The following is a 19,384-nucleotide window of genomic DNA, read 5'->3' as shown; positions in this document are numbered from 1 at the left end:
GTGTAAAATGTTGTCTTTAATATTGTTGGACGTAAGGCACAAAAGAGAGATGAGATTGCGATACGAGTTTTGTAGCTTGGTTCGGATTGAAGTAGGGCAATAGTCGGTGACTTCTTGCTGAATTATTTCTACCCAGTATCGGTGTTAGTATTAAAGTTTTTTTTTTTTTTTTTGTGAATTTTTAAGATATTTCGCTTGAATATGTTATTACAAATAGCTGTGAATAAGAAATGAATGAATATCTTTGTGGTAAAAAAGACTAGTAAATTAAAACCGAAATCAACTGTACACATAAAATTTTTAGAGAAATCTCACTTCAATTAATGTTCTGAAATGGCGTTCCAAAGCTTTAAAAAACATAAAATTTGTTGAAGATTTTTTATTAACGCGCATTTATACAACGTTATAAATGCACTGCACTCATTGAAAAAAAAATGTAGAAACTTGTTTCTGGGTTAGCGGGAACACCTTTCTAAATACAAAATATATAAACGTATGGAAGAAAAGTCATCCAACAAAATGTAAAACGTACAGGTAAAAGAAAATTTAAACACCTTTATAAATGTGCAAATATGCAAAAATAAATAAATAAAATGCTTGGACCTTTTTCGGATGTCTTTTCTTCCGACCTTGAAACTCCGAAAGCACGTAGATGGAAGTTTTTGCCAATTTGTCCATTTATAAAGTAACTTGATTTATTTTTACTCGTTGTAAATAATTTTTGAAATATTCTGATTTTTCCGATTTTCGGATCACTCTTACTATTTTTGCGATAGCGCAATCTGGATGACATTTTGGTTATTTCTACAACAATACCAGTATGTTTATGAAGTTAACGATTTCATTACGTAATACTGTAATTCAAATGTTTTATTACTAATGTTATAAATCAATGTTAATTTTGTCTTTTCCTTACAGACACTAATAAATATGACATACTGCTGCTTCATACTCATCGGTAAAATTATTCAAAAGCTTGTGTTTGGAGATTTGAGGGTGTCCGAACAACAGGTATGTTTTCGTGCTTTTTAAGAAAATATTTTTATTTATTTTTATATTGACATTTTAAGATTGCCATTCGGCTTCCACCTCCCTTTGCAGCAAGTATGGATACAAGGGAGGGCTGACGGGGCCGTTTTCGCCCCTCCCTTGTGGCTTTGAGGGACACACTGGCAATGATCAGAATTAAAGTTTTAAAAACCGCAATTGTAGGCAACCTTTGATGACGTTAGGGGAAGCAATAGGGCTCGGAACTATCTCCCGGAAATTTTACAAAACTGAAGTTTCATAATGGGAATTTAGCCGATCTTTGGTAGTGTAAGGAGGAAAAGAGGTCCGCTGGTCGTATTTATACCTCTTGCGTCCTCACACCTTCTGCGCCCCCCCCCCTGTGCCGCGGGGTTTGCATGAATACTATGTACGCTACTGTATAAATCTATACTATTAATTTCTGTGCGCGTCTGTCTGTGTGTCCAATCCTATCGACAACGCTTACCAAGTCAACATTGGTACCGTTGGGGGCAGGGCATTCAGGGAAATTCATTCCGCCCTGTCTCATCCCTCTAAACATCAAGGAGCCGGATATCCTAGGAAAAAACATTAAAATCATCAAATTTCACTCGCGCAGGTGGATTGGCGAGCGAAGCAAGCAGAAGGCGGAACCCCCTAGTCGGTTCTTTAAAATGTCAGAGAACTGTAACTAATGCTTGAACATCGACGCTGGGTAGTAAGGAAAAGGTTTTGTTTAAATAATACGTTTTATTCGTATTTTCATGTGTTCCGTGTCATAAATTTTCGCCCATACGTTTTAACTTTTCATACGCAAATCTTAACAAGCGTTCCACGCTCAAAAGCACTACTGCCAAAACTGCAGAAATAGCTTCCTTCCGCTGCGTCATATAGATACACTTCGATGACATTCAACAAAAGATATGGAAATAGTTCAGGTGTTCATGAACTAAGGACCTTGACCACAGAAATATTCACTTTCATTCTGTTTGGAATTCATTCGGCGGTCTTTGCGTTTGACCTAGTAAGCTCATTTACGGAGATTCATTGTGCTCGTGTTCTTAAACCTTTTCCGTCTCCGGTGACCTCGAAACGCGTTCATCTCCGAGCTATTTTATTACACTTTCCCTCTCTTTTTCCCGTGACGGATAACTGAGAAGTTAGGAGTTCGTGCAGAAATAAGCAAGCCTACTTTCAGGGGTGCCCATTCGCCTTAAGTTCAATTGCGCGAATCCCCGCCCCCAATTTTTCACAGCCCTCTTTCCCTTTTTTTATTTCTTAGCTCTCTTTTTTTGTTTTACATATTTTTAAGCATATTTTTGTTTATTTATTTATTTATGTTTAATTATTACATATTATTTTATTAAAAAAGTTCTGTGCTATGCCAATGACACACACACAAACTTAATAAATAAATGAAATAAAAAAAACAGAATAAAATAAAATAAAATTAAAAAAAGTAAAAAATCTCCTCCAAAAATTTTGATGGCGCAACTTGCGCCATAATCTTTTTTTTTGGGCACCCTTCTTTCATGCGAACGTAACCATGGTAACCGTAGAATCATTTTTGTGCAAGGAAGAAATAAAATATTGTTTCGAAACATTTTCAGTGCATGTGTCTTCTCTGAAGTAATTTAATGTAAAGACTGAAATACAAACGCTTTTTGAGATGTTTGCAAACAAATGTGTTATGCACTAATTCAGTCCCTCTTTATGAGTCCTACTATTTATGATGCAATGCTCAATTCATTTTTACGGGTGGGACATTTGTACGTTAGTTACATATTTGCGCTTAAAATCCAAGAATTTGTAACTTAGGCCTTTGATATTTACAGTTGAAGAAAGGGTACTATTATGTATCATAATACAAGGTGTCTATACCCCTTCCCCCCCCCCCCACCTCCGTCCCACCAATGAAGTAACTCGAAAAGATATTGATTACTTCGTAAAATATAGTTCAAAAAATTTTTATATATAATAAGATAAAATAAGATAAAAAAAGATACTTTTACTGATTGATAATGCTAACAACTTATTCTGATGCTTGTATTTATTTTGTAACACACCTAAATACTTGTGCTGTGGCTTCTTTTGCAAGTGTTAGATGGTGTTTGGCATGGCCTGGATGATTTGATATGAGTTTACCCACCTACACATGTACAAAATATTAATTTTTTTGAATTATAAGATTTTTTTAGAAAGTTGGTACTTTGTATTAGGATACATAATAGTTACTTATAATTGAAATACATAAAAATTAAACTCTGATGCTTCTGAACCAAAGTGAAAATATATAGGTACTAGGTACAAATGTCACACCTGAAACATATTGGATTGAGCAATTATAGAAATTAAAGTTATAGTTAGTGATGCGGACTCGAATCATTCAAGAACCTGTACTCTTGAAATTTTTTAAGGAAGAATAGCAATTAAATACTTAAAAAATAAATAAATGAATACTCATTTTTCAAGCACATTCAATTCAACATAAAATGAATACCTTTTTAAAAAATATTTGCAAATAGCGTTTTGGTGTTTCCTCTTGCTCTAATTTCCTTGTTTCTACTCAAGGAGCATCTACCGTGTGATTGTTATTGCTTAAACATACCCATTACCCCCATGGCCGCCGAAAGCCTTGGCGGGCCAAGACTAAACTAAGTCGGTTTAGTCTCCGAGCCCCCTTTCTCCATAAAATTTATACTACTCGGATTCAGAGGCCCCTAGTTTCCGACTAGGCTGACGTGGCTTCTCGTCGGCCCTGGTTATTCCTAGCACCAGGTTCCAATCGTTTAGTGGTAATCCAATTAAATTAACTATCATTATGTTTAAAATATTTTTGACAGTCAATCCATTTCTTTTCTCTGAACAAATTGAAGCTTCTTTTAGCTTCAGCACATCTTACAGCTATTTTTTTGAGGATATTTCTGGCTTTCTGGATACCTTTTGTGTAGATACTTTTAAAATTTTCTAAATTGCTTTCAATGAAGTCTCTACTCGTTTGCATCGATTTCGTATTGGAAAAGCCTCAGAAAATTGCTAAATAAGTTTGTCTATACCGCTGACTTCAAAAATTAATGCTTAAAAGTAGTTTCGATGGTTTTTAAGGAATAAAGTTGTTTTTTACTTTTTACAGAGATTTCTAGCTACAGTTCTCAAGTCGATTCTATTTTTTTTTTCAAAAATATTTTATTTTAATATTGGAAAAGATATGTAGTGACCGATTTCCGTAGTTAATACCCCTCTTCTTCCTGCGCAGGAAGTACAGTAAATAGCTTATGCAATTTTAAATCATTTGATGTTGAAAACATATTTGACCTACATTTCGTTATTGGAAAAATAATTGAAGGAGCGAAGAGTTCTTATTTCCTTTAAGAAATGAATCGATTTTTCGTGTTTGAAGTAAGAAGTTCAAGTTTGATAACTTTCATTGCCATTGTAACTTCGGAGTTTGCTTCCTTTTACATCCTATAATGCAATTCAATATCGGATGCTATCAATAATTCTATTTTTAACCCCTGACATAAGAAAAAGAGTTATCTTCCTTTTTGTTCCCCCGTATTAACTGTCTGTGGCACGGTAGGGATTAGCCGATTTTGATAACTATTGTTAGTACTTTATTTTTTTTGTTGTAATGGTGATTTAATCGAGAGTATTCATAGCTAGTTCTCAAGTTTATAGGACATTAATTACCGAAGATATTAATTAAAAACCGGGAAAATTAGCATATTTTGCAATTTTGGTACTGAAAACTTACTTGTATTGTTAAAATATTAGTATGTAACAAAAAAAAAAAAAAGAATTTTTCTGCGTCTGACATTGTTTTTAGAATTTCCAGTTCAGATAGAACTTGAATTATAACTTGTTAATTTTCTTTTACATTGTAAAGGAAGTACTATTGTAATCTGAAAAATTTCTCCCTCAAATTTCTGCCTAAATTTCCATTTTACTGAATCCCGTATGAATTTTGTTCTTTTTTTCGATCCATTCGTTCTTTCATTTGTACGTAAAAGCATATGGACAGTCGAAATGATCATTTTGACTATCTCTGAGTTAATCATCACGAGTTTTCTCGTTAGTCTGTATGGGCGTATGTATGTATCTCGAATAACTCAAAGACGATATGCTGTAGAACAGAAGGTCTCGACACATGTGTTTTCATTTCTTATGGGATCTTTGACATTATCCCTACATTTGAAAAATGTATTATTACCTATTTTGCAAACTTAGATTATATATAGTCCAAAATAACATCATCCTTGAGTAGCATTAATACTTAAGCGAACTGGCAAATCCGGGAGAGGGACTTTGGAGTTGCAGCATCCCCCCCCTCCCGTACCAGACCAGAGACCTTCATCTCCCTAATGTCCTCTAAGATTAGAGACTCTACAATTTCCACTAAGGAGTCCCGGATTTCACCTCTCCCTTACATCTAATATCGGCTAAAATTTCGTTTCGAAAACTTCAATTTCGAATAATTTCTGGGAGGGAGAGTCTCCACCTTAACCCTTACCGTCATCAAAGATGGCCTACAATTGCGTTTTTTTTTAATACTTAATTTAAAAAATATTCCGGGGATGAGTCCTGAATCTCATTTCGTCTCCTAACTTCATCAAAAGCAGCCAACAGTTCTGTACCTCAGAGCCAGAACGGCAAAGTCCAAAAATTACGATTTTCTGTATATTAGTGCGTTGTATGTAGAAGCCTATTCCGCATAGAGCCGTGTAGACGTAGTTCTTTAACAAAAATCCTTTTCAGTTTTTTACCAAGGTTAAAAGAGCGCGCATCCCATCCTTTGCATGGGTCAGAATTTTTTTCTTCCTCTCCTGTAAAATTATCATAATGTGACTTACGTTCTTCTGGCTCTGAGGAACAGAATTGGGTTCTTAGAACTTCAATTAAAAAAAAAAAAAAAAATTCCGGGGGGAGTGCCTACTGTTCCCTTTCACATCATTAAAGATCGTCAAAAATTTCGTTTTGGGGGACTTAAATTTCAAAAAACTAGAAAGAAATTCCGAGGTAGGTTATCCAAAAATTTTCGGCATCAAAGGTAACCTAGTATTGCGTTTTTTGGACCTAAAATTCGAACAGATCCCTGGGGAGTACCCCTAATCCTCTTCTTACCACATCATTAAAACTCGTTAAAATTTTTGATTTTTAGAACCTCAGTTTCAAAAAATTTCCCACTTAGAGTCCCCGAATCCAAACACCTTTCTTAATGTTATCAAAGATTGCCTATAATTGCGTTTTAAGAACCTCATTTTAAAAAAATTTCCTGGAGAAAGTCCCCCACCCCATCTTTAACAAAGATGATTTACAACAGCGTTTTTTTTAAGACACTTCATTTTCGATAAATTAAAGAGCGTCCTCGACCTGCCTCCCCCCTCCCATCATTAAAACAAAATCTTGGGGGCTGCTTACGTCCCTTTGCACGCAACTGATATAGTATATTATTTCTCAATGATGTTTTTTCTGGGAACGCCAAAACTCCCTCAATAATCCATCAAACTTCGTAAAGTAAGACAACATTTAAAGATTTTTTTTTTTACAAAACAAACGGACAACTTACACTGGGCTTTTTTTCCCCCGGAAAAATCGATTCTGCTTTTTATTAAGCGTTGCTTTAATGTATTCTACCTCGTGAGGGAGAACTTAGTAACTTAATCTGTTAGAATATCCTGTGAATAATGGGGTATAAGAGAGATTATGCGCTCGATCCCACAAGGCCAGTAAATCGCAATACAACTTTTAAGAATATTTAAAAATAATAGAGACATATATTTCAACTTGTTTTGCTATTAGTATAATACGCATAACGTTAATATATAGCTTTCCTTAGACGGAGGCCCATTAGGAGTTGATTACAGCGTCGTCGTGCTAATAATGCGAAGGTCGTGGGTTCGATCTTCGCATTGGCCAGAAAATGCCGTTATTAAATGACTAGAGACATACATTTCAACTTGTTTTGCTATTAGTATAATACGCATAACGTTAATGTATAGTTTTCCCTAGACGGAGGCCCATTAGGAGTTGATTACAGCGTCGTCGTGCTAATAATGCGAAGGTCGTGGGTTCGATCTTCGCATTGGCCAGAAAATGCCGTTATTGAATGACTTCTTCAGCAGGAGAGTTCTGAGCAAAATTTCCAAAATGTAAAGGGTGTCCCAAAACTAACGCAAGATTTGATTTTGCCGCCAGTTTTGCAGTAAATTGCTGGCAACCCTGAAAAAAGAACCATTTGACAGCTGAGAGTTTAGGGTTAGTACAAATAGAGCGTTAGCAACGTGTTTTCATTATTGAATAAGTATTTCAAAAGTGGTGTAAGTTGAGGCTAGTCAAGCAGTACTGGTGCTTTACATCTCGTGACATGATAACAGTTCTTTCTGCCTATATTGGATGCTATCTATGTGGCCAACATGTGGTTTCAACAAGACAGTGCCACTTGCCGTGCAGCCAATTTACTGCATGGAGACATTTTCTGGTCGCGTACTTTTTAGTTTCGGTGATCAGAATTGTCCCCCTAGATCGTGTGATTTAACACCATTATAGTCTTAATGCTTCATTTTTACTACCCTCTCAGCTGTCAAATTGTTCTTTTTTTAGTATTGTTTATAAAATAGTGCAAAAATGGCCGCAAAGTAAAATATTGCGTTAGCTTTGGGACGCCTTTTATAATCAAAACCCAGTGCAGCACTCTGGACTAGAGTTACGTTGTTACATTGAAATCAAAAAAGAAAACATTTCTTTTAACACGGTAAATCGAAGTACCGCAAATAATATTTCTCAAGTTTCTTTTCTTTGAGTGCTTTCTTAATATTTCATAAAGCTGCAAAAGTAAGATATCAGAAAATGTTCTGTGATTGACCATTGTAATTGACTTATATATGTATGCAGGCTGTGAATTCATTCCTTTCGTAAAAGCATTTGTTAGAAACGTTAAAATAGTGTAAATATTTCAACAGTTCGATGTTTCAGAATATCCATGTTTCAAAACATCGATATTTTGTGGTCGATGTATCGATACTAGGGCTGTGGTGACGGAGTCTGACTGATTTTGGGGTTAATTAGTCGGAGTCGAAGTTATTCAAAAACATGCCGACTCCGACTCCGGGTTTCTTTTTTTTTCTTTAATTTTCACTGACTCTCCTTGCATTAAAAAAAAATGACTACGAATTAATTTGATTACATGTATAAGATAAAGAATGTATAAGATATAATAAGAATGTATGAAATAAGAAAAGAACTCATTGTGGCAACCAGCTGGCTTGATTGTTTATCGAACTTTCTGTAACAGCTACAAGTCTCCTAGGTTGCTTATTTTCTAACTTTATTTAATAGCAACTGTCAGCAAGCAGTTTTGTTGCCTAACATTTTCTAAATAATCTCTTTCAAATAAAAGTAATAATATATTTTTTACTTCGATCTCTGTTATAAAATAGTAAAAGGAATGTATGTATCGCTTGAGCAAATCGGGAAACTTCTCAGGGTGCTTGGTAAATTCAAAAGAGTGTTGGCACGAAAGAGCAAATCGAAAAGATCCGATAAAATATAAATGGTATTTTACTTCTAATAACTTTATCTAAGAAAGCTTGGTTAACACTGAAAAGTAAAAAATAAAATTAGAACATGATTTGTTGCTTACAACAGTCAATAATTGTAGTTAATCCTAAAATCTTCATATTAAAGTTAATTCTGAAACTGCCAATAAAAAAATTAAAATTACAAAATGAGCCAAGAAATGTAGGTATAGCTAAAGCTATTCGTGCAAAGCTGTATACTGCCGCATTTTGTGTAAAATTTGCTCCAGACGTACATGTACCCGACCTTTCCGCAATATAGTGCAATATTTTTGTTAAAATTTTTAAGATGAAATTTAAGATTTATTATTGGGGATTTTTTTCAGAATTAAAGTATTTCAATTTTTATAAACTCTGAAATTAAGTTGAGGTGTCACCCACAGATGGGTGTCACCCGGGAGGGGGTCGCCCCTTCTCAAGAAAAGTTTTTTGACCTTAGCAAAAAAGTTTTTTTTCTCTTAAAACTCTTTCTCTCACTCTTCTCTGTGCTTTCAAAAATTGAAAGCACAGGATTTGATCAGCATCTATTTGTAAACAATTATAGGGGAGCAAATTTTTAGGGGAGCTTTTCAATTTTTTTAAAAATGGGACTTTTTAGTAATCTCACTTTAGAAATCGCACCTATTGGATAATTTGATTTTCAAATTGAATTTCTTACGTTGTATGCATCTTAGGTTTACAATAAAAATCCAACGAGAAAATTTCATAAAACGGAATTAATATTTGAATCTCTGTTTAGGGGTTTCCCCCCTTCCCATAAAGGGGGGAGGGATTTAAATTTAAAAAAAAAATTAAAAAGTCGGAGTCGTACGTTTCAAAATCCTGGAGTCTGAGTCGACTATTTTCCTTCCGACTCCGCAGCTCTGATCGATACCATCGATGTTCTGCCATCGATGTCACATTTTTAGTAAGAAAGGAGCTAAAATAGCTCTTGCATGTAAACTCATTGCTCTCATGCATTCGGATATTGAAATTCAAGACAGCTAAAGAATTTGGGATTCTGCCCGAAATTCCCAATTCCCGCCCTTTGAATGCTAGGGCGTAAGATCCTCGTCTAAAAGTCATGAGCAAAACCCATTTGAATCGCCGAAAGTTAATGAGGCAATAATAGGAAATTGGGACATGAACCTTTCTTTCTCTTCTTTTTTTTTTGGTTGAAATAATATCGGACAAAAACATCACTCCATGATTTTTTTTTTTTTTAATTTTTGAACATTTTTATCAACGAATTGTAACCTTTGTGACTTTGTGATCTGCTGTATGTTTTGAGTAAAATTCATATACAATCACTTAAATTGTGTTAAACAAGATCTGTTTTCCTTTTTCTTTAAAAATGATATATTTCTTTCTTCTTTAAGTGATTCTTTACCTGCTAGCATTTGCGCCATTAGACATAAAATTTACGCATTTTAGCTGCTATTACGCTTTTGCACGCCAATCCCAATTTTTTACGCATTTCGAAACCCGATAGCTTCTGATGCTTCCGTGACCATCGAACATTTTTGCCTTCAATGCCCTTCTACCGCTTAGACATTATATAATAACGTTGTGTTGACTAGTTGCAACCTTTTTTTTTTCTACCCAAAGTGTTCCAAGGGCTGTTGAGTCGGATTGATTTTGGGGTAAAGAACTTGCCAGAAAATATGCCGATTCCAACTCAGACTCCAGGCTTTTTTAAAAAATTTTTACTGACTCTCCTTACATTTTTTTAAAAAACAGATGGCCAGCTAGTTTGATTTCATGTAACTCTGCGTAACTACCATTGGCAACCAGCTGGCTAGAGCATTTATAAAACTTTCTGCAATAGCTACATGCGTGTTTGTTTTTAACCCTCGACGAACAAAGAAGGGGGTTTGACGTCTGTTCCTGTATCTGCATCTGTGGGTCTGTGGCACCGTAGCTCCTAAACAGATGAACCCGATTTTGATAACTTTTTTTTTTTTAAATCCGAAAGACGACTTAAATGAGAGTGTCCTTAGCTAGATCTCGCCTTTTTGGGACTTTAATTATCAAAGATATTAACTGAAAAAAAAAACGAAAATTCCCGTCTTTTGGAAGTGGTACCATATTTGCACAGTTTAAATTAGGGATATGTCGTTCATGAACGCGAACAGCTCAAAGAGAACAATACTTAAGTGAACGAACGGATCCGTTTATTTTAAAATATGAACGGCCGTTCTTTTGAATGATGAGCTCTGTTTAGAACATTATATTTATGCACCTGTGATAAAATAACTTTTTTTTTTAAAGTTACATTATTCATTTTCAAATTTTTAACTCTCAATTGATCTCAAATTTCCGCTTTCTCAGTCCGGTACAATGGATTCATTTCGAAACTTTTTTGAAAATTTCCAATGTATCCATTAGTAATATTCTTAGTAACTTGTTCGGGCTACAAACTAAATGCTTGGACATTCTACTTCCTATCCCACGCACCTGCTACAATGCTTCTCACGCTTTCTGCCGCAAAAATTACATACTTCTAAAAATACCTTTTATCACTTTTCCGGCGATTCTTAATTTGTCTTCTATAACATCCCTATCAACTACCATCTATATTGTTTTGACTTTATTTTTAACTTGCTTGGTGACTTCCAAGTCGCTTAATTTGCACTCAATATTCGGAGATTTCAATTAAGAGTAGTATTGTCTAATTTTTTCCATATAAAAAAAAGTGTTGCGTTTTTTTTTTTTTTTTGGTTCTCATCGGTACTGTGGAGTAATTTTAAAGCTCCCTTAGGGCTCGACCAATGGCAATTTTTGGCCGATGGGCTGTTTCCGATTGTTGGCCGATGGTTCAAAGACGGCCAATGGCCGATTATTTTTTGTTTCAAATGGCCGATGGAAATACTTTACTAAAGACGGCCGAATTTAAATGTAGGTTTTAAATATTTTTTAAGTAACAAAAAGTATCCTGTACGTTGTAGAAACCAGTGACAAGTCACATTAAAAAAAAAAAAAAAATTAATCGATAAGAAAATATGATAGCTAGATAGAGGCCTCTGACATATTGATATTGCTCATTTGTTAAATGAAAATATTATGTCGAAAATCACAGCAAAGTAGAAAAAAAAATACATGGCCCGTAGAAATGTGTCTATAACTTCTAACTGTTAAAGAGATAAAAGAGAAAGAGAGAGGAATTTAAAGAGTTGTAATGAAAAGTCACAATAGTACACCAGTAGTTAAATGTTCAAAGGTAAAAACGGAAATAAAACAAAACATTAACTAGAGATTTTTTGTGTTTTACCAAATAAAAATATAAGGATAGAAATCTAGAAATATAAAATATTGCTATCAAAAAATATAACTTTGAAATGTTGTTGGAAAGAAAATTTTTTAAGATGTTTTCCCCACAAAATATTTATTTAAAATAAATGAAAATAGGACGTAGAGAAGGAGTGCGAAGAGAAGCGGTTCTTGAACTGAATCCTTTCCTTAGTGGCACCAATCGCGGCCTGAAATTATTTTCGGAACTTCAGTTTTGAAAAATTGCTCCATTTGAGTACTTAAGTCCCATCTCTTCCTCTGAAGTTACCAACGGTGACCTGCAATTGTGCTTTCAAGGCTACAGTTTCGAAAAAATTCCGGGGAAAAGCCGTACAGCAGTCTTGAACAATATTTAATTCGCACGCATCAGGATGATTTTCACGGCGTCGCCTATTAATTTTAGTTAGTCTTACTAGTGTATTTACTTCTCCTATAGCAAATCAGTAAATTTAGTGTATTTCGCCACAAAAATATTTAATTAATTTAATATATATATATTTTTGTTGATGAATGACTTCACCTAGTCATTAAAGTTTTTTTTTTTTTTTTTAAATCTTTTAGTTTGGAAATATATTTAGTGTTCAATTCAAGGGAAATTGAAGACAAAAATGCCCCCCCCCCCCTTTTAATGTTCGAAATTTATGTTCCGTAATAAATATGTCGTAACTGGTGTCCGATTTTTGAAGTTTGACAAGTATTCTAGACTTAATGTTTCATGACGTCATCAGTTAAATTTACAGTTACGGCAGTACTAAATCACAGACTTCGCTGGAATTTTTTTATGTACTATGCTCCCTGATTACTAGAAGACTCCCGGACCGATAAGGAAAATTCATTTTATGTTTGAAACTGTATACTTATCCCGGTTGTCTACTGGTCTTCAGGGTCGGGTATGAGGGATCCTGGAGAAATCGAAGGAGTTCTTCAAAATTCATACTCGCTCTTTGTTGTTTGTAAATTTATAGTATGTTTTTGTTTTGTTTAATTGATAGGAGTGATCTAGCTTAGGTCCCAAATTTTTGCTTCACCATATTTGTTCTTTAGAAAAAAGTAATGAGCAAAAAACAATTAACTTCATTTAATTTCACTATTAAACGATTAAATATAAAATCCATTGTCAAAGATAGTGCCATAAAACAACGGTACTTTCTTTACTTAGTGTTAAAGAAAGTACAATAAAACATAATTATTATTAATCAGGGGTGCCCCCTTAACTGCGGGGGGAGGGGTGTTTTTTTGGGGGGTATTTTGCCTTTCAAGGGGCGCTCTTGCTTTGGGGGAGTCCCCCCTAAATATTTGCCCTGTATTAATCATTAGTAGTCATATCGCAAATTTGAATAAAGACTCCTCTCAAGCAAACAGGGAATTCATTTAGTATCATTACTGTAGTAGTGTTTTGATCTTCATATATACAACATAGCAGTGGATACTCTGTTTCTAGTGTGGTGCTGATCTATAATTGAAGTCTGTTAAAAAAAGAAAAAATCTTAATGCGCATAACATTTTATACGATTGGCACTAAAAACTGATCTTTGTTCTTCATCATTTATTTGTGCGCTAATTTAATTAGAACCATTCAAATGTCAATGGTTTTCCTAACTATTTTATATTTCAGTCTCGTGAAAAAAAGTCACATTTCTCTTTACTAGGCCCCGTTATAGATCAATACCTCACTAGAAACAGAGTATCTACTGTGATGTTGTATACATGAAGATCAAAACACTACTAAAACAATGATACTAAATGAATTTCCGGTTTGCTTCAGAGGAATCTTTATTCAGAAATTGCGATATGACTACGAATGATTAATGCAGGGGAAATAGTAAGGAAGGCGGGGTACTCCCCCAAAGGAAGAGCCCCCTAAAAAGGAAAAATACCCCTCAAAACACCTTCCCTTACCCTTAAGGGGGCACCCCTGATTAATATTAATGTTTTATGGAACTTTCTTTAACACTGAATAAAGAAAGTTGGACACTTTCTTTAAAAATGGATTTTATATTTAATCGTTTGATATTGAAATTGAATGAAGTTTATTGTTTTTTGCCCATATTTTTTTCTAAAGAACAAATATGGTGAAACAAAGGTTTGGGTCCTAAGTTAGATCACTTCTATGCATTAAACAAAAAAAGTCATAAAAATCGTTTCTTTAACTGAGACGCTATGAGTTTACAAACAACAAAGCGCGAGTATAAAATTTATTTTACAATTCCAGTACAAAAATCAACTAAACTAAACACCCAATTATAAAATAAGCACTGATTTTAATTACTATACGATGAATTATTTTAATACCTAACTAGTTATGTACGATCTCTTAAATTTTTAAGGCCTTTTGAAGTCGGGGCCTACCATAAATTACTATCAAACGTAACTGACAACCCACCTGAGTTGAACACTAATGTAACTAAACGCGAAATTAGTCTTTAAATCTATCCTCTCCCTCGATTTCTCCAGGATCCCTTATACCCGGACTTGAAGACCATTAGAACACAGAAGAAGTATGTCGTTTCAAACAGAAAAAGAATTTTCCTAATCTGTACAGGCATCTTCTAGTAAATCGGGGAACATAGTATGTAAAAAAATTCCAACGAAGTTTGTAAATTAGTATTATCCTAACTGTAAATTAAGCTGACGGTGTCATGAAATATTAAATCTAGAATGCTAGTCAAACTTCAGAAATCGGACGCCATTTACTATATATTTATTAAGGAACATAAATTTAATCTTCGGAGGGAGCGGCGGGGGAATTTTTGTCTTAAATTCCCCTTGAATTTAACACTAAATATATTTCAAATCTGAAATATTAAAAAAAAAAAAAAAACTTTGATGATTGAATGAAGTTATTTATTAGCAAAATTTAAACGTATATTAAATTATTTAATTTCGTAGCAAAATGCATTTAATTTACTGATTTGCTACATGAGTAAGAAATACATTAGTAAGACAAAATTAAAATTAGCAGGCGGCGCCGTGAAAATCAAACCCCGATTCGAGAGGATTAAATATTTTTCAAAACAAGATTCCTCCGTTGAAAAAATGCATCGTTCACGCCAAAACCACGTGCCCTCCTGTGACGTATCGCGCAGTGACGAAAGCTGGTCTACGTAGCATAACGTGTGAAATTTAAAAGTTTCTTAGATTTCTCCGGGACCCCTCATCAGACCCTAACAAAATTAACATGGGACCATCTGGGAAGCATCACCTTCCAAACAAAAAATGAATTTTTCAAATCGGTCCAGTATTTTTGAAGTAATACGAAAACACACATAAAAAGTCGCAAGCCGAAATCATAACCTCCTTTTTTGAAGTCGGTTAGAAAAAGACAATTTATATTTTATCGGATCTTTTGAACTCTCGCTTTCGTACGAACTCTTACTTGAATTTACCAAGCACCGTCAGAAGTTTCTCGACTTGCTCAAGCGATACATTCCTTTTTTTATTTTATTTCTGAGCTCGAGGTAAAAATATATTAGCATTTATATATGAAAGTGATTATTTAGAAAATGTTAGGCAACAAAACTGTTTGCTGACAGTTGCTATCAGTTAAATATAGTTAAAAAATAAACTTACTAGGAGACTGCTGCGTACGTAGCTATTACAGAAAGTTTGATAAACAATCAAGCCAGCTGGTTGCCACAATGACAGTTATATTCTTACTAGTAAACCTTTATACATGTAATCAAATAAATTGGTAGTCAGTTTTCTAAAAATTGCAAGAAGAGTCGGTGAAAATTAAGAAAAAAAGGGAACCCGGAGTCGGCACGTTTTCGAACGACTCCTTTACCCCAAGATCAGTCCGACTCCACAGCTCAGGTAGGAAATCGTATGTCAGTATGATCACTTATTTTTTACTTTTTAGTTCCTCTTTGTATTTTGAAGTCGTTTTTTTTTTTTTTTAGTTGAAAATAATTTATTGTCCAAATGAGTTATCTGAAAGATAAAATTGGTTTGAAAGAATAAAAGCATTTGAAAGTTTTTGAATTATGGGGATTTTAATCCCCATATAAACGCTGAATTCGGCATTTCCGCACTATTCGTATGATTTAGCTTTTGATGCTGTTTAAGTCTTCAATTAAGGACCCAATTCTGTGTCAGAGTATAGTCTTACTGCATTCAAACGTCTGGCTACAGTTTTTCGGGATATTTGCTTGCTAGTAGCAGCAAGAAACTGCTTTACTACCTCAGTAAGCTGTGTTGCGCTGGTTCCTTTTAGTTGCTAGCACTACCGAACTTCTGCTGACGTCGTATTGTTTACACGACCTCCCTCGTGACATTTGCTACACATTCCATTTGTTTGAAATGATTTCCAAACTCTATAAAAGACCCTGTGGCTGACATCGAACTCCCTGGCAACATCTAAATTTTTCTGCCCTTCTTCGATGTTGTCGACCACACGGCCAACCATAAAATCATTAAAGGGATGTTGGGAAGACATACCGAAAAATGCAAGTTCGTCAATTGATTGTTTTCCGTCAAACTTTGCTTTTGAACAACAATGGTCATTACGCGCCCAATCCTTTATATCGCTTATCAGCGCTATCACATGACCAGCAACGTCGTTAGTCTAAAATTTGCATACTCATAACACGTCTTACTGTGTCCCGAATTTATGCTAATGTCCATATTTCCTTGCCTTCCATTTTGTGGTTGCTAACGCTGCTATTGCCATCCGTCCCTAGCTATTGTCTACCAGTGTATATATATATATATATTCTAAAATAATTCTGTAAACTTTATGCACAAAATGCCTTATTATGCTAGAAATCGTTGTGGAATACAGAACATTCGAAAGTACGAAATATAAGTGCTTTTCCGTGATTAATAAAAAAATATCAAATTTTATTTATATTTAGAGGTGGCGCAAGTACGTTCAAATTTCGCAGTATTGACAAAATGCGAATGTGAACAAGAATCAAGTGACTTTATATTTTTTATGTTTCTGAAAAAAGAAATTATGCTATAACAAAAATTTATGGATGTAAAAAAACAATCAAATACAGAAAAATACGAAAACCAAACAAATACTGTGAAAATGTGAAAGGCAAATCAAATACAACAAGTGTATAGTAACTTACTCATTAGACCTCAAATTAATTTTTAAGGTTAGTTTTTCCAACCTCGATACTTTTTTCGATGGGCCTGAACAACTTGAAGAAGACGCTGTCTCTGCTCATTGTCTTTAGTAATAGTCTATAGCAAACGCTTCGATAAGAGACGCTACGCTCCGCATTGTCGTTTACAACTCTCAGATTCTTAGCTAGCGGAAGCCTCGCTGGTATCTATCTTGAAGTTCCCAATGCTCAGGATCAGCTTGCAGGAACTCCTTGTTAATGCATAATATGCTGAAAAATATGTTCTTCGTCACAAAACTAGACTATGTCTCAGTCATGAATTGTTCAATATCCTCCTTTTGCAATCTTGCGCGCTTTAGTGGTTCATCCTCACCGTCTCGTTCATGAAAAGCTTTGACCATCTCTTGCTTTTCTTCCTCTGAAATATCCGAATCTAAGAAAGCGAGTGCTACGAGATGCTCGTTGAGGTACCAAAGATGCCGAACCAGTTTTGCGACAGCCATAGCTGTTATTTCTGGGTTTTCCTCTTTGTATGCTACAAGACGCTGAAGAAGTTCCAAATCATTTCTCGGTGCTTGTACACGAAGGGGTGCTGTAAACCAAGCTCTCGTGTATTCTTTCACAATAAAAGATTTAGATGTTACTAATACCTTCGCTGCAAGTTTGAACTGGTTCCGAAACATCGGCAACTTGAAGCTTCACAGAATTTTCAACATTTTTCTGGCACGATGAAACGCTCCTGGGGCACGGAAGCGTACACCACGAGAAGAAGTTCCTTTCAGAAAAATTAGAGCAAGCTCCCTCATCTCCCTGTAATCTTCTCTTGCTTGTGGCATAAGAAGTTGGTTTTAAGCAAATTCCATTACTGATTACACATCGCTCTGAATAGCGATGTGCAATCAGTAATGAAGTCAAAAATTAGAATGATGATTGTTGACCATGACTGCTGAAATTGCTTGAAAAGCAGCACCGTAGGTCCCTGGGCGTGAATGGTCCCATGTATTGCGTGAATACCACAGAAATCACAATCTCAAGAACGTGGTGCCGCAAGCAAAATACAGAAGTTGCTTTCCCAGCTTTTGTTCCAAATTCAAATGTGCTCCAATTTTAATACCAGTATTATTGTATGTCGTACCGAAGCACATACCTTGTTCGAAAATTCAGTAAGCTCTCATTTGTCTCTCCAACGGCATTTGCTGTAGCACTTCCTGTTCCTGATTCTAATTTAGGAAAACTCAGCAGTTGACCATCAATGTTTGGTCCTAATATTAGTAAGCGATCCTCCCTTGTTTTTCCGGATATATTTTGCATTAGTTTCCCGTCTCAGTGAACTATCAAGGGGGCTGTAGCCATAGGTTGGAAAGTTTTTTGTTAGTTGATGGCTAATTCAGAGCGAATAGTTTGCCTTCTCACGGATGAGGGGCTTAGTGTAAAGTCATCCGCATTTTGTCCTATACTTTCTATTGGGTCCTGTTTATGCAGCTTGATTCATCCCAGCGTCAACCCGGCTTCGCGGAAATAAGGCTGTTTTATGCATCCAACCCGGCTTCAAGCCGCGTTCAATGCAGGAGCGAATTCCCTCCACCTACATTGAAGGATTATTGGCGGATTTTTCCCGCAGTGCATTGCGTGGTCACGTGTCTCCTCCTCGTGTGTATTTATTTTGGTGTTGTTGTGCGTGTTCTTTTTGCGTTGGTGATTTTGTTTCGAAACTAATTTCTTCTAATTATGGAAAAATTCAACTGCAGCATTCGATGGGATAGCGCCGAAACGAAAGCGTAAGGGAACGTAAAGGAGAATCCATCAACCCGGCTGCAATCCCCCTTTTATCCACCTTCCGCTTCAACTCGGGGTGAAGCCGGTGTGCATAAACAGGGCCTTGTAGTAGCTACTATCAAAGTGGCTTTTCTGTCACTTATATTGGCCCAGTCTAAGAGTGAAAGCTAGTTTTGATGTGATAACTGCTGGCGCACTTGTATTAGTGTTCTTTTTTTGGCATCTTTTGCGCCTTACCAATTTGAGAAGAAGCTTGATAATAATCATGATCTTCACTATCAGCATTTTTTCCAGCTCTGTCACTGATTGTACTTACATAGTCTTCGGGATCAGTGTCAAACGTGTCACACGTACTCCCTCTCTTATTAACACTAGTGGACATTAGGACTGGGCAAAGTAGGAATTTCTGCATCGTGATCATTGACAACCTTAGATCGCGATATGGCTATGCATTGCGGTGTAAGTTTTTTAGTAAGAGGTTGCATCAACTTCCATCATCATGCAACCTTGTCGACCTTTTTCTCGTTGTCCAAGAAGAAATTCTCTGTCCTCAGACTCCAATTATGCTCATAGCATCGACATGTGCAATGCCAAACAGGCCGCCCCATGTACGAGGGCAAATCAAAAAGTCTTTGTGCCTATTTTTTTTTAGCCAAAATACGGCTGTGAAAACAAAGCAAACAT

At 35.4% G+C, this 19,384-nt stretch overlaps 1 protein-coding gene across 1 annotated transcript in view; it reads left to right on the top strand.

Annotated features, from left to right (window-relative positions):
- The window catches only part of LOC129219626 (E3 ubiquitin-protein ligase AMFR-like), a 202,741-nt gene that overhangs the window by 47,084 nt on the left and 136,273 nt on the right, over positions 1-19,384 (top strand). Inside the window, exon 2 of the mRNA XM_054853884.1 lies at positions 919-1,011. Within this exon, the coding sequence (XP_054709859.1) occupies positions 919-1,011 (93 nt within the window). The remainder of the gene's footprint in view (positions 1-918; positions 1,012-19,384) is intronic.

The sequence above is a fragment of the Uloborus diversus genome, chromosome 4, assembly GCF_026930045.1.
Source record: "Uloborus diversus isolate 005 chromosome 4, Udiv.v.3.1, whole genome shotgun sequence".
In the NCBI taxonomy this organism is placed as follows: domain Eukaryota; kingdom Metazoa; phylum Arthropoda; class Arachnida; order Araneae; family Uloboridae; genus Uloborus; species Uloborus diversus.
The sequence above is the reverse complement of the archived record's forward strand: the minus strand, read 5'-3'. Positions and strand labels throughout refer to the sequence as shown.